General features: G+C 52.2%; 3 protein-coding genes across 3 annotated transcripts in view; all 3 read left to right on the forward strand.

The window, feature by feature from the left end:
- LOC144193081 (uncharacterized) overlaps window positions 1-15,109 on the forward strand; it is a 31,782-nt gene that overhangs the window by 4,528 nt on the left and 12,145 nt on the right. The gene's annotated exons all lie outside the window — the stretch shown is intronic.
- Window positions 1,167-9,360, forward strand: LOC144193079 (FH1/FH2 domain-containing protein 3-like). Its single transcript, XM_077711919.1, is given in 17 exon segments — window positions 1,167-1,516; window positions 1,733-1,784; window positions 1,861-1,915; window positions 2,000-2,149; window positions 2,212-2,298; window positions 3,494-3,756; window positions 3,922-4,416; window positions 4,488-4,643; window positions 4,726-4,908; window positions 5,339-5,458; window positions 5,537-5,698; window positions 5,903-6,093; window positions 6,988-7,177; window positions 7,404-7,548; window positions 7,611-7,760; window positions 8,540-8,794; window positions 9,051-9,360. Coding segments are annotated over 13 exon segments (2,505 nt in total). The 5' UTR covers window positions 1,167-1,516; window positions 1,733-1,784; window positions 1,861-1,915; window positions 2,000-2,149; window positions 2,212-2,222; the 3' UTR covers window positions 9,170-9,360.
- The window catches only part of LOC144193082 (sodium/hydrogen exchanger 5-like), a 6,893-nt gene continuing 1,726 nt past the window's right edge, over window positions 9,943-15,109 (forward strand). Inside the window, 9 exon segments of the mRNA XM_077711921.1 lie at window positions 9,943-10,384; window positions 11,124-11,426; window positions 12,241-12,404; window positions 12,913-12,991; window positions 13,268-13,445; window positions 13,522-13,742; window positions 14,010-14,212; window positions 14,297-14,386; window positions 14,609-14,710. Of these exon segments, the coding sequence (XP_077568047.1) occupies window positions 10,168-10,384; window positions 11,124-11,426; window positions 12,241-12,404; window positions 12,913-12,991; window positions 13,268-13,445; window positions 13,522-13,742; window positions 14,010-14,212; window positions 14,297-14,386; window positions 14,609-14,710 (1,557 nt within the window). The 5' untranslated portion in view covers window positions 9,943-10,167.

Consider the following 15,109-nt stretch of genomic DNA (forward strand, 5'->3'; position numbering starts at 1 on the left):
TCCTTCTTTCTCTCTCTCCTTCTTTCTCTCTCTCCTTCTTTCTCTCTCTCCTTCTTTCTCTCTCTCCTTCTTCTTTCTCTCTCTCCTTCTTCTTTCTCTCTCTCCTTCTTCTTTCTCTCTCTCCTTCTTCTTTCTCTCTCTCCTTCTTCTTCCTCCTCCTCTTCTTCTTCTTCCTCTTCTTCCTCCTCCTCCTCTTCTTGTTCCTCCTCCTCTTCTTCTTGTTCCTCCTCCTCTTCTTCTTGTTCCTCCTCCTCTTCTTCTTCTTCCTCCTCCTCTTCTTCTTCCTCCTCCTCTTCATCCTCCTCTTCCTTTTCATCCTCCTCTTCCTTTTCATCCTCCTCTTCCTTTTCATCCTCCTCTTCCTCTTCATCCTCCTCTTCCTCTTCCTCTTCCTCTTCATCCTCTTCTTCCTCTTCCTCTTCATCCTCTTCATCCTCTTCTTCCTCTTCATCCTCTTCATCCTCTTCATCCTCTTCATCCTCCTCTTCCTCTTCATCCTCCTCTTCCTCTTCATCCTCCTCTTCCTCTTCATCCTCTTCCTCCTCTTCATCCTCTTCCTCCTCTTCATCCTCCTCTTCCTCTTCATCCTCCTCTTCCTCTTCATCCTCCTCTTCCTCTTCATCCTCCTCTTCCTCTTCATCCTCCTCTTCCTCTTCATCCTCCTCTTCCTCTTCATCCTCCTCTTCATCCTCCTCTTCCTCTTCATCCTCCTCTTCCTCTTCATCCTCCTCTTCCTCTTCATCCTCCTCTTCCTCTTCATCCTCCTCTTCCTCTTCATCCTCCTCTTCCTCTTCATCCTCCTCTTCCTCTTCATCCTCCTCTTCCTCTTCATCCTCCTCTTCCTCTTCATCCTCCTCTTCCTCTTCATCCTCCTCTTCCTCTTCATCCTCCTCTTCCTCTTCATCCTCCTCTTCCTCTTCATCCTCCTCTTCCTCTTCATCCTCCTCTTCCTCTTCATCCTCCTCTTCCTCTTCATCCTCCTCTTCCTCTTCCTCTTCATCCTCCTCTTCCTCTTCATCCTCCTTCCTCTTCATCCTCCTCTTTTTTTCGCGCTCGCTCGTTCGCCCTCTTGCGCTCGTTCGCCCTCTTCTGACACTTCGCCCCCTTGCGCCCTCTGTCTCGCGCCCCCTTGCGCCCTCTGTCTCGCGCTCCCTTGCGCCCTCTGTCTCGCGCTCCCTTGCGCCCTCTGTCTCGCGCTCCCTTGCGCCCTCTGTCTCGCGCTCCCTTGCGCCCTCTGTCTCGCGCTCCCTAGCGCCCTCTGTCTCGCGCCCCCTAGCGCCCTCTGTCTCGCGCTCTCTAGCGCCCTCTGTCTCGCGCTCTCTAGCGCCCTCTGTCTCGCGCTCTCTAGCGCCCTCAGTCTCGCGCTCTAGCGCCCTCTGTCTCGCGCTCCCTTGCGCCCTCTGTCTCGCGCCCTCTCAGTCGCCACCTCTTTCCGTCTCGTCTCACTTACGCCCTTCCTTCCTTTCTTCTTCACAGGATACGGACAGTTTGATGGAGTGGTGGAATACAGGGAAACGTGAGTAATTGAAACTTAAATGTAAAAGATGTTATTTTTTTCCATTTTGGAGCCAGCCAAGGCAAGATGATAGTTGGTAATTGGCAGATGTTCAGTCAATTTTTAACCAAGAGGGCTTGCCTGCCGGTCTTGTCTGGGACGTTTACCAGACAGTCGGTCATTAAAAGGCTTGTTATATGTGATAGATGGCACTTTTTTCCCCATTTTGTCATCCAGAGTGGGACGAGTTGTCGTCAGACGAAAAATCTAAAGACCAGGACGATTCCCGGTAGGCGTGCTTGGAGGCTGTCTATCCGTCTGTTTTCCAGGAAAGTAGGAACTGACATCTCTCCCCCTCCCCACAGGTCCTTTGCCACTTTGGCTAACAAGGTGAACCGAGGCCGGCCTGTCTTCAACAAGGTATTCACCGGGCGTGCCGAGGTCCTCTGGCAGCACGTGGTGAAGCTCCACGCCCTGGCCGGCCACCTGGCCACCTTCCACCAGAAGGCCAAAGTAGCCGGCGTGACGGCCATCGCCGGCCTGGCCCTGGCACCCTTCACCTTTGGGGCATCGCTCATCGCCACGGCCGGAGGGATCAGATCGGCTTCCGCCAGCATCTCGAACAACGTCAATAACATCCAGTAGCGCAAGAAGGTGAGCGCCTAGTTTGGGATAACACGTTCTTACCCTATACTACTTTACAGTTTCTTCTGCAGACCCTTAATAAATGCCACATCCACTTCTGCAGACCCTTAATGCCACATTTGGACATCAACGCAAGTCATCTCAAGATGTCGTCTCGTGTAAGTTTCTTCTAATTGATTAATGTTTTTCTGTTTAGTGTATTCTGGCACTTTTAATTGACTATAACCATAACCCTGAAACTAGTTTATTCGTAGGCGTGATTGATGACATAACCCGCAATTGGTCTTTAAACCCAAAATGCCTCCCATACTCTTTGATTTAAAAAGTATTTCCCATTAATATGGTCTCTTCCTGCCATCTTGTGGCTGTTTTGAAAAAGTTCACCATACAATTATTTTCCCGACATAAAACTCAGCCATCCTCTTTGATTTGAAAATTACTTCCCAGTAATATGATCTCTTGCTGTCATCTTGTGGCCGTTTGGACAAAGTGCACCCTGCAATTATTTTTTTTCCGACCCAAAAACCCTGCAATATTGTCCAATGATATGGGGCCGCAAAAAGAGGTGACCCCCCCCCCCCCCCACACACAGCAGACCGTGGCCGTGCCAAATGAGGGGCTTCCCGCCAACGGTGCGTTGGGAAAAGAAAGCCTCCCTCTCGTCATCGTCCGTTTTTCCACTTGAATGGATCTTGATAGGAATGTTGCCTTTTTCCTTTTCTGGAGGCAAATCTAAGTTTCAGTTAGAAATGGGGAAGCTTATAAATGCTCTTCAGACTCGTTTTGAATTCCTTTTCCTAGGAAAATTGCCTTTCTTGTGTCCAAAATTCCATTTCCATTCCATTTTGAAGAGCTTTGAAGCGCTCTTAGCCCCCCCCCCCTTTTAAAAACAGTGCCAAGACAGTTTGCCCCAAAAGAAATTTGGTCAAGATGAATGACATTGGTTATGTATTGACACGCGAATCACTTGATGCACTTTGTGAGAAAGTTTCCTTGGCACGCTTGCTCTTTCTCCTTCCTCATGTCTCGCGCGGCAGCTCCTTTTCATTTTGGGGCATTTCTGAGTGATCAGCAGAAGGGGACATTGCTCACTTCCCGTTGATTCTGAGGCCAATCAGGCTTAGAAAGTTTGTTTTCCCCCCCTCGGTGTATGGTTGACCCTAACCCAGGAAACAAAATCTTGATAAAGAATGGAAACGTGCAAAAAGTTTGATGTCCCAATGAACTCATTGGCGGTCCTCGATGGCCGTAGTTGTCCGATCCTTTTGATGTGGGAGGGTAGGGTGGTGAAGGGGCGTATTTGTTGTTGTTGTTTTTAAATCCTAATAACCTCAGCATGCCTTTTGTCTCCAGGCATACCTGAGCTCCCCGCCGTTCGCCGACAGATCAGCACGCTGTCCGACGACAGGAAGTTCCTTCTGGACATGCTCTTCTCCAAAGCGTCCGCCGCCGGCCGTGACGACGGCCAACTCGGGGCAGGGGTCCCGGCGAGATTCTCCGTCTCGACGGAGGAGGCGGGCGCCCCCGACGAGGACGTGGCCGCCCCCGACAAGGACGTGACCTCCTCGCGCGGCACGGAGCCGGAAGCGTCCGAGCAGATGGACCGAGAAGAGCAGGTCAAGACCCCTGGCGCGGCACAGCTGGCACACTTTGGGGCGATTCTGGGTCAATTGTGTCATTTTGAGCTCCCTTTCTGTGCATTATGAATCACCCGCTATGGATTTTGCTCTTCACGGAACTTGACGAGATGTTTTTTTTTTTTCTTCTGCCGTCTCCAAAAGCCTCAGACGCGTCAGCCGAACAGAGTGGACGCCGAGAGTCCCCGTCAGCGCCTGGAGACCGCCTCGCTGGGACCCGGGGACGCGTGGGACCATTTCCAGTTGTGCGGCGCCAGCCTTCGGATTAAAGACTTGGACTTCTCAGACCTCCTGGAGGAGGAGGACCTGGACGTTCTGGACACCACAGACTTTTCCTGCCTTTCAGCACCACTGGAGCGGTTACCTCCTCCTCCTCCGCACCTTCCAGGCAGTCTGGCTCCTCCTCCTCCTCCACCACCGCTACCCGGCGCTCCAGCTCCTCCTCCTCCCCCGCCGTCGGGGACAAAGAAGAAGAAGACGGTCAAGTTATTCTGGCGCGAACTGAAGCAGACGGAGACGCCGGCCAAGTGCCGCTTCGGACGGGGCACCCTGTGGACGTCACTGGACAAGGTCCAAGTGGACATGGGGAAGCTGGAGCACCTCTTTGAGTCCAGGGCCAAAGAGACGCCATGGGCCAAGGTAAGCCGGGACGACCGTCGCCGACGTTTGGTGGGGGGGCCCCTTTGACCGCGGGGGTGGCATGCGCGCAGTAAGCGCCAGAGAGCAAAAAGTCCGAGATCCTGGTTCTGGACTCCAAGCGGAGCACCGCCATCAACATCGGGATGACGGTCCTGCCCGCCGTTCACGTCATCAAGAGCGCCATCCTCAACTTTGACGACTTTGCCATCAGCAAGGAGGGTGTGGAGGTATGAAAGCATCTCAACCCCCCCAAATGCTCCCCCACCCTAGATCAGCCGGCCCAATTGGCTTTTGTCCTCTCGGGAGCAGAAGATCCTGAGCATGACGCCCACAGAGGAGGAGAAGCAGAAGATCCGCGAGGCTCGCTCGGCCAATCCCGACGTTCCCCTGGGGACGGCCGAGGAATTCCTCTCGGGCCTGGCTTCCGTCAGCGCCTTGACCCCCCGCCTGCAGCTGTGGTCTTTCAAGCTCAACTATGAGGCACTCGAGCAGGTGAAAATCAGCCGCGGACTAGGCGGGGGGGTTAACCCGAGTCTGTGGCGACTGCACCGTGGATCCTTGACCCGTGTGGTATTTTCAAATACATGGAACTATTTTATTTTTATTTTTTTACAAATTCAAACAAGACAATGCTCCGTCGACTAAAAAAAAAAATACATCTATTAGAAGATGACCATTTTTGTTCATCCGATCATTGTACGACTGCAAAGTGACGTATATCGTCACGGCCAAAAAAAGATGGCCTTGGAAGGGCAACTTTCCCATGTTTTCTTTTTGAGCCATCCGCTTTTGTTAAAATGATCAGATAGCCAATAGCACAGGGATAGGAAGGGGTGTCCAAAGCGGCCACAACGCAAAGGGCCACAAGAACGGCCGCAGGACCTCGGCGGAGCGGGCAAAGAAAGTCCCATTGATGTTTCAGGAGATCGCCGAGCCCCTGTTTGACCTGAAGTTGGGCATGGAGCAGCTGGCCGGCAACCGGACCTTCAAGAAGATCCTGGCCACGCTGCTGGCCGTGGGGAACTTCCTCAACGGCTCCGAGGTGAGTGCGGGCGGGCGGGCCTGCGGCAGTGCGGCACGCCTTAATCCCTTGTAAGCCCTCCACCCATCCCTCCTTCAGGCCGGCGGCTTCGAGCTGGCTTACTTGGAGAAGGTGGCAGAGGTGAAGGACACGGTCCACCGCCAAACTCTGCTCCATCACGTCTGCGCCTTGGTCACGGAAAGCGAGCCGCGCCCGTCCGACGTCTACTCCGAGATCCCCGCCGTCACGTGTTCCGCCAAGGTGCGTCCCGGACAGCTTAGGCCGGAGTTTAAAAGAGCCCGCCGCCGGACTCGTGGACCACTTTTCTGGCGGTGGTGAAAGCCACCTTTTTATTTTATAAAAGGATGAAAGAAAGAAGATCAAACCACCGAGAATGGAGTGCAATTTTGGGCCGAGAACGAGTCGGGGTCTACTTCTAGTTCTCTCTCCCTCCGCTCTCTTTAGGTGGACTTTGAGCTGCTGGCGGACAATCTGCTCCAGCTGGAAAGACGCTGCAAGGCATCCTGGGAAAACCTTCAGGTGGTTTCCAAGCACGAGACCAAAAGCGCCCTGAAGAACAAGATGGCCGACTTCCTGAAGGACTGCATTCAAAGGATTCTCATTCTCAAGGTGGTCCACAGGAGAGTCATCAACAGGTCCGTCCTCCCGTCCGTCCTCCCGTCCGTCCTCCCGTCCGTCCTCCCGTCCGTCCTCCCGTCCGTCCTCCCGTCCGTCCTCCCGTCCCCTATGCCGCCGTGCTCGCCGGCGGCGTTTGTCAGTCCCGTTGCCGGAGAATTCAAATCCAACAATCGCGAGGTGTTGCGTCCACGGGAGACGTCCAGGCCGGGTGGGAGGAATTCTCATGAATTTAGCTGCCTGAAGTAGTACGGGGAAGAAGAAGTGGTAACATTACGAGATTTAAGTCTGTTCCCCTTTTGACGCTAACTGAACCGGAAGTTGTTTTGGGTTCGGGGGCATCTCCGTGGGCGCGTGGCATTTTGCATAATATCTGGAGGAAAAGTCCAACATTAAAACGAGGTTTAAAAACGTCCCATTCATTAGTTAAACATCAGTCGAACTGAAAGCTGTTCGAGTTCTCCGGACATCAACGTTGATGACGTTAGATCCAACTGGGAAAAAATGGATTTGTGAATATTGGGGGTTGGGGTGATTTACTTCCCCTTGATCAAACTTTAATGATAATGAGTTTCTAATGAGAATATAGGCAACAGTTTGAAGTCGGAAGACTTTCAGCAAGTTTCGCCTTGAGATTATTTCAATGCAAAAAGTGTGCCTGCCGCAGCTCAGACGACGGTAAAGAAATTATTTCAAAGTTTCATTTTTCGTAAATGCGCCCATGGATGCGGGCGATAATGTCATCATTTACTTACGCTTTTGCTTATCAACAAATATTCTTGATTCAACCGCTTTACGCACGTGCGTTTCTAGGTGGGGAAGGCAATCACTAAAGGCGCCCTGCCCTCCCTCCACAAGTCGTGTAGTGTTCATGCCATCCACAACTTAACTAAGGCTCGTGGCGTTGCTCGCAGGTTCCACTCGTTCCTTCTGTTCCTGGGTCAGCCGGCGGCATCGGCCCGGGACACCAAAGTGACGGGCTTCTGCTGGATCATCAGCGAGTTTGCGCTGGAGTACCGCACCACCAGAGAGGCGCTCACCCTCAAACGCAAGCGTGACAAACACAGGGAGAGGACCAAAACGCGGGGGAAGCTGATCACCGAGGTCAAACTCTTTTTCTAAGCATTTTCTTCTGCATTCTTTCTGCTAGACTCATCTTTTGCTCTCCATTGAAACGACTCTGCCCCAACTGGGCGTCCCAAAACGACTCTGCTCCAACTGGGCGCCCCAACTGGGCGTCCCAAAACGACTTTGCCGCTAGTGTGCATCCCGTCCGTTTGCACTGCGAGATTGACGGTTAACCCGTACATACTCTTTGGCCTGGTTTCAGACGGAGAAGTTCTCTGGAGCGCTGCCACGCCCCGAGGGCTCGGCCCCCGTCTCGCCGGAGGCCAAGCACCGGACCATGACCCGGTCCATGACCCGGATGCTGACCCAAGATGACGGCAACCGGAGACGCTCTCACGCTGTCGGCGGTAAGGAGCCGTCCGATGGCCTTTCAAAGGAGCACTCTAATTCAGGGTCGCCCGCGCCACAGCGTCCCGCGGCCAGTCTCCGTCGCCTCGGGACCACCGAGACCGGTCGGACGACATTATGGAGCGCCTGGTGGAGTTGGTGACCCGCGACCCAGAGGCCAGGGCGTCCGCCCCCAAAACCCGGAAGCGCTCCCGGATCAACAGGAAGTCCAGTAAGCCACGTGCCGCCGCCGCCGGCTTCGGACGCGCTCTCCGTCTTGCGGCTGGGTTTTGGCCCATACCTTTCCTGGCGTTTTCCTAAGGCGTAAACTGTTGCCTGCCATTCACCTCCAATGACATCCAATTGGCTTAAAGTGGGAGCGCCCACGCATACCTTTCGTCCATCGCTGTTCGCTAAGTGCCGGCTAGCGATAACATTATCTTTTAAAAGTTGATTTTATGAGATCTTCTAAGGATTAAATTTGGAAATATTCAGGCCACTCTAAGGACTAATGCAGTACGTCAGGGAGAATGGAGATCAGCGGTCCCCAACCTTTTTCCCCACCATGGACCGGTAAAGCTCTTTCTATTTTCATGCGGACCGGTGAATGGGGAGGGTTATCACTTGAGTCAAAATTGTGTGGGGTCGGTGCACAAACGACACCCAAGACGACAAAAAAAACATTTCCCAAGCATAGTAGCAAGTATTTATTATTATAACAACTTTCATCATTTCAAGTAGGAGAACGAGATTGAAAAGGTTAATATTTCTTACTCCGACGAACTGGCACTAGGCGGCCCGCGGACCGGTGGTTGGGGACCACTGATGTAGATGACTTTTTCCAAGTAGATTCACAAAGTATTTTAAGAATGAGTACCACTCCTTGAAATCATTTCACGTCTCCTGAAATTTTCGGTGACGGATAACCACACAACTTCAAAGTATTGCAAATTCTCCAGTCCCACTCCCTAGAAAAATCAAATAAAATATTTCTATTTTTTTTTTTAAAAGCATCTATTCCCCGAGGGACAGGATGGAGCCCAGTTTGGGACGCATTGTACTTTTGGACCCGCCACCACGTGCATTGTTTTGGTCAAAACACACTAATCCGGCCGAATGTCTCCCTCCCTTCTCTGCTGGCGGCGGCGGCCGTCTGCCCTCGCCGACATCGCGGCGGCCATCTCCGCTTCCGTCCGTTTGACGACAAGCGATTTACGTGGGCCCCAGTCGGACTGACCCCGACCTTTGGCGAAAAAAAAGCCACAGGTACGGACGGTACTTTGGTCGGCGTCCACGTCTCGCCGTGGCTTCTCTTCTGCCCGATGTTTGCTTTTGCAACAATCCGGCCGGAAAGAAGCGGCGCCCGTGCCAGTTTTTGCTTCCAGATAGCCGTCCGTTCGTCCACCCGCTTGGAATGAGCTTAACCCCTTCCTGTAGCCATAGCAAGTCTTTAGAAGATATGTTCCCCTTTCTTTTAACGCTAAATGACGACAAAGTGTTTTTGACATGGGTTTCTGTGCAGTGAGGAGGACGCTGAAAAGCGGAGTGAGCGCCGAGACGTTGCGGGCCCTGGGGCTCCAAAAAAGCGCAGAGGACATGACCATGGGCCGACGGAAAATGGCAAATACAGAGCACAAATGAAGAAATGCGACTATTTTTGGGTGTTGAGGGAGGGCTACTGTGCACCTTTTTTGCAGTATTTTTCGCCCCTCTTCCACTAATCTTGGGTTTTTCTGCATTTTTAAAATTCTCTCTTCGCTTGGTCTTGTTTTTAACTCTGTTTGTTTACTGGGAAAAGTACTACTCGAATAAAAATGATTTTTTTAAATACATGTACAATTGTGTGCGTTTGGAGCTATTTTGTCTACAGTACATTGCAGTTTTGCCTTGATGCTTTTGTGGAAGTATTGTACGTAGTTGAGTAGGGAGTATTGAGGCTGCTTTGTTCTCCTCGCATGACTTCAAGGGTGTATTGTCCATTTGGGAGTGTTTAAACCAGTGGTGTCAAATGCATGGCCTGTGGGCCGAAACCGGTCCCCAAGGAGGTTCTGTCAGGCTCTCAGGGTGATTGAAAGTGAAGAAAACAGGAAACCATGAATATGGAGGTGAAAATTGTGAATCAGGGGTGTCTCGTACGCCAGAAATTGCAAACGTCAACCATTTTCAGGCAATTTTAAGGGTGCAGCTCATACACGGGGGCAGGCTTATTTACGAGAAAATGCGTTAAATTTCAAATGTCAATGTGTTCCTGTGCTTCTTTACACCAAAACAAAGGAAAGACGTGATATTTGGGTTATGTATAGCCAAGTGTGCTATAATTTTAATGGTCCGGCCCGCAAAGTCTACCCAGGCGTCTTATGTGGCCCGCGATGAGGAACAAGTTTTACATCCCTGGTTTAGATGACTTTGAGGGCTGTTTGACCTTTTTCGAGAGTATTTTGGCTGTGCAAGTAATTGATGTCTTTTGAATTCTAGGAAAGATACTTGGAAAACACACCTTAAGGCTACTTTTAGGCAGTAATCACAGTAGTCCGCAGAGGTCCAAATGGGGGTTCTGAGGTCCCGCCCCTAAGCCTACCTCCTGGGATTTAAAAGCCTTCCCGCCTCCCGCGGACTCCCAGACGCATCAAGTGGCCGCCATGCTCGCTCGTGCGTCCGCTGCGCTGCTGCTGCCGCCACTGCTTTTCCTCGCGCCCAGGGCGAGGGCGAGCTCGGACCCGGCAGAGGCAGAGGAAGAGCGAGAGGGGCACGGCCACGGCGGCGGGGGACACCGGGTGGTGCAATGGGAGTGGAGCTACGTGCAGACGCCTTACGTCATCGCCGTGTGGCTACTGGTGGCCAGCGTGGCCAAAATCTGTGGGTCCCTCCTGACGTCATGCCTCATGGGATATGTTTAGCAGTGATAATTTTACAATTGGCACACTGCGAGTCCCAGGGATTCGCTTGTCTGAAAACTGTGCGTCCCAGGAAACTTGTCACGAGTCCCAACATACTACGGATGCAAATAAAACATAAACAACGATATATAAACATTCAGATTTAATTTATTTATTATATGGTTTAGGGTTAGGGTTTATTTATCATTGTACTAGTCTTTCAGCTCGTAGATCCTCCTCTCTTTGCAGCCAAAAGTCTTTTGAAATGTGCGTATTTTTCCTTGCTTCCCCCGTTTTGCTTCATGATCATCGATCGAATCTTCTGCAGTTCTTTTCTTACTAGTTGTATTTTTAACTGTGAAATAACTATCCAGACTGTTTTGCTTTTTCTGAAACATTTTTTATTTTTCTTACACTATTACGAAACTCTTGCTATCGCTTTCTCTCCTTCGTCTGCTAGTGTCTGCTAGTCTCGCGAGAATTATTTCGCAAAGATTATGTGGAATAAATTGGTTTGCTATCGGATATATGTGTTTTGGTTTTTTTTTTTTATAAAAATTTCTTTGCGTCCGAAAAAAGCACATTACTTGAAATTGTGCGTCTGGAAGAAAAGCTGTGCGTATCAGACGCAGGACGCAGAGGTAACGAGAACACTGGTTTAGGAAGCAGGTTTCATTTGTGGACATTTGCACCGTGCCAATGGCGTTTCCTCCTTTCAGTGTTCCAGCTTTCACGGCGTTTGACGCGGGTGGTCCCCGAGAGCGTGCTTCTGATCCTGCTGGGATTGGCGCTGGGCGGCCTGGCGCTGCTGGCCGACGACAAGCAGCCGTACCAGCTGGAGCCCGCCCTCTTCTTCCTCTTTCTGCTGCCCACCATCGTGGGCGACGCCGGCTACTTCATGCCGGCGCGCCTCTTCTTCGACAACCTGGGCGCCATCCTCACCTACGCCGTGGCCGGCACGCTGTGGAACGCCTTCGGCACCGGCTTGGCGCTGACCGCCGCCCACCGCCTAGGAGTCATCGGTCAGTCCCTTTCCGTGTCGTGATGGCGAGCAGCTGAAAGGCCTGGAGTATTTGGAACGAGAATTCCAATCAGTGACCGTGCCTCTTTTTAGCGAGCTGTGGCGTCGATCGAGATTGGCGCTCTTTCATTTGCATTCGTACGAAACCGTTCCAATGTTCAAAGGTTACTTTGCTATAGATTTGACAAATGAATAGCCAAAAATATACAGCACGTGACCCGAGTTGACTGATCAACCAGGGGTATACAATTTCTCCGCAAATGGTAACTACTAGTTCTCTTTGTAACCATGTTTTTTTTCCTCTTTGGCTTTAATCACCATTTTGATACTAATGTTTTTGGATTGTGGTTAGCGCCTCGGGCTCACAGCTCCAGGGTGATGGGTTCAAATCCAGGTCACGTCCACCTGTGTGGAGTTTACATTTTCCCCTGGGCGTGTGTGTGGTTTTCCTACGGGTACTCCGGTTCCCTCCCACACTCCAGTCTGTTTTCCCATATCCCTCTCCTCCACCACACCCGAATCAAGGGATCAACTATTCAGCGAGATGTCCCGGTGCTCAATCACCATCCTGATTATTGATTGGGGTATGTTGGTGGAGGGAGACATGGAATACAGACTGGATAGGGGCCCTCCAGGACCACAGCCATTCAGGCTTCCCTAGACTACAGCTTTCGGCGCCGTTGACGGCAGTAGGGTGAGACCGAGGTCCTTTGGTCGAAATGACGGTAGCCGCCTTTTTGTTTTGAACGCGAGCCTGTGTTTTTGGCCATTTATGCTTGACCTTGTTTCTTCTTTGTTCCCACACGACGGAGCAGACGAGCGCGTGGAGGCGGGGCTGCTGGACTTTTTGCTCTTCGGCGCCCTGATCTCGACGGTGGACCCCGTGGCGGTGCTGGCAGTCTTTGAGGAGGTTCACGTCAACGACACGCTCTTCATCATTGTCTTCGGAGAGTCGCTGCTCAACGACGCCGTCACTGTGGTGATGATGCGCTTCTTTCCGTCTAAGATGTATTTTTTTTTCCCCGCTGCGGGGCGGCGAGCGTTCCGTCGCGAACGACCGTGACCTTTCCGTCCGTCCGTCTCGGTTGCCGGGAAGAGGCGCGGGAATGCGCGCCGCTCGTTACTTATTCCTTCTCCGTCCCCCGTCGCCGACCATCCGTCACTTAAACCTGGGAAACGGCCCGGCGCACAGTGGAGGTATTTGGGGTTGTACTCATCGCCGTTCCGATAAATCCACAACCATTTAGGATGGACCGGAACCCCCTTGGTCGGCAGCGGCGGTGGAGCATTTAACGATTAGACTTTTGAACAGATTAGCTAGCCCCGCTAATCCTCATCAGAACTCGGAATATGAGCTAATCCCGGCAACTAGCGAAGCGTGATGACCCGACACGCGACGGACGGCCGACACGCGAGCCAGGCCGCTGCGCTGCCATGCCCCCTTGGGCGGCCTTTTTTGCAATGAGCCATTTTGGGTTGTCTTCCAGGTGTTGTACAAGGTTTACATCTCCTTTGTGGAAGTCGGGACAGAAAATGTGCAGATGGCGGATTACTTTAAAGGAATGGGTGAGTGGGCGTCTGTCTCCAAGGCGCTTCCATTGTTACTGGTTCAAAAAAACTTCCCGATCAATCTCATTTATGCCATTTCTCCAACAATTGTGTGATGCTTAAGGTGGCTTAACTCTCCCGTAGGTCAGTGGTTCTCAAATAGGGGGTTGGCCCCCCCCGGGGTGGGCCCCCCCGGGTGGGCCCCCCCTTGGGTCCGCCGGACTGCCACATTCCGCCCGAGTGCGCTCCGGCGTTCCGAGACCTTACGTGTGTGTTTCTTTTTTTGGCTCCTAGCGTCCTTCCTGGTGGTGAGCGCGGGCGGCACCTCGGTGGGCCTGGTCTTCACCGTCATCCTGAGCTTGCTGACGCGCTTCACCAAGAAGGTCCGGATCATCGAGCCGCTCTTCGTCCTGCTGCTGGTCTACCTGGCGTACCTCACCGCCGAGCTGTTCTCCCTGTCATCCATCTTGTCGTGAGTTGGCCCGGCCGCCCAAGTTGTTGGACTCGCCTCTGTCCTGACGCGCCGGGAGGTCCGTTCGTCCGTCCAGGATGACCTTTTGCGGCATCGGTGCCAACAATTACGTGGAGGCCAACATCTCGCAGAAATCTCGGACGGCGGTCAAGTACACAATGAAGACCCTGGCCAGCATCGCCGAAACCCTCATCTTCATCTTCCTCGGCATCTCCGCCGTGGACAAGTCCAAATGGGCCTGGGACACGGGCCTGGTGGCGTGCACCCTCATCTTCATCTTCATCTTCCGAGCCCTAGGTCAGTAAGTAGGTCAGGAGTGGAAAGATTTTTCTTGGGACTTCCCTTCTTAAGGGTCTGACTTTTTCTGGAGGCGATTGGATTCTCTATTTAGAGAATGTAACTCCCTCTGTTGGACTTGTGACTCCCTGAGCCCAAATTGCGACTTGATGCTCAAAGAAAATGTGACTTCCAGTGGCCGAGATAGGACATTCCGTAGAAAGAACGTGAATGTGCGCGGAGAGATTGCCACTTCCTTCGGAAAGAACACCACTTCCCTTTGTCCAGGAGTGATGGGTCAAACCTGGGTGCTCAACCGTTTCCGCCTGGTCCCGCTGGACAAGATCGACCAGGTGGTGATGTCGTATGGCGAGCTACGGGGGGCGGTGGCCTTCGCTCTGGTGGTCCTCCTTGACGGTCAACGCGTCAAGGCCAAAGACTACTTTGTGGCCACCACCATTGTGGTGGTCTTCTTCACCGTCATGTTCCAGGTGTGAGACCGCGCCAAACCAATGGTATGCCACCATTTTATGGGTCACTGCAGCCAGACAGAACTTCCCCGACCCATCCCTTAGGGTTTGACCATCAAGCCCCTGGTCAAGTGGCTGAAAGTTCCTCGCTCCACCAGCAGGAAACCGACCATCAACGAGGAGATTCACGAGAGGGTGAGGCCTCGTCATCTTTTCCACGCTTTTCACGGCATCGTCATCATCCTCATCAAAATTCATCCAAATGATCCGGGACACACCGATGTGCTCCGGGGTGTATTGTATTGCTCCTGAAAAAAGATCATCCAGAAACTTTGAAATCCATCCAAAAGTCATCGACATATTAGTTGGCCGAGACGTTTTTCCACCTTATCAAAAAGGACGCTCTCTTCTTGAAAGGCCTTCGATCACATCCTAACGGCAGTGGAGGACATCGCCGGTCTTCAGGGCTACCACCACTGGCGGGACAAGTGAGTTGCTCGCCGGGCCAGTCTCATCGGCGCCGTGGGACGGATTACTTAGGTCGTCCCTCGACGCCGACGCACAGATTATTTCATATTAGGCACTTGACGGCCATTGGGAGCCGGTGTCATTCGGTCAACGTCACGTCGGCCGTGGCGGGCAAGCCGTCGGCCATGCTGGCAAATGCTCCCTTTTCGACACCTTTTAATGTTTGTCATCAATGTCAAATGAACTCCATACATTGCTTGTTATTGGCCGTTGCCATCGATGCTGCTCCACGTCCAACCCATTTGGGCTGAGAGGGCCCAATTCACATTGATAGAAAATGACAGTTTTTTTTCAATGATCATGTTATACAATCCTCATTTCTTATTATGATAAACACATCTACATCATTTATTGACGGAGGACTTACCAATAAGGGTGATTATTAAGAAA

Source organism: Stigmatopora nigra, unplaced genomic scaffold, assembly GCF_051989575.1.
Source record: "Stigmatopora nigra isolate UIUO_SnigA unplaced genomic scaffold, RoL_Snig_1.1 HiC_scaffold_62, whole genome shotgun sequence".
In the NCBI taxonomy this organism is placed as follows: domain Eukaryota; kingdom Metazoa; phylum Chordata; class Actinopteri; order Syngnathiformes; family Syngnathidae; genus Stigmatopora; species Stigmatopora nigra.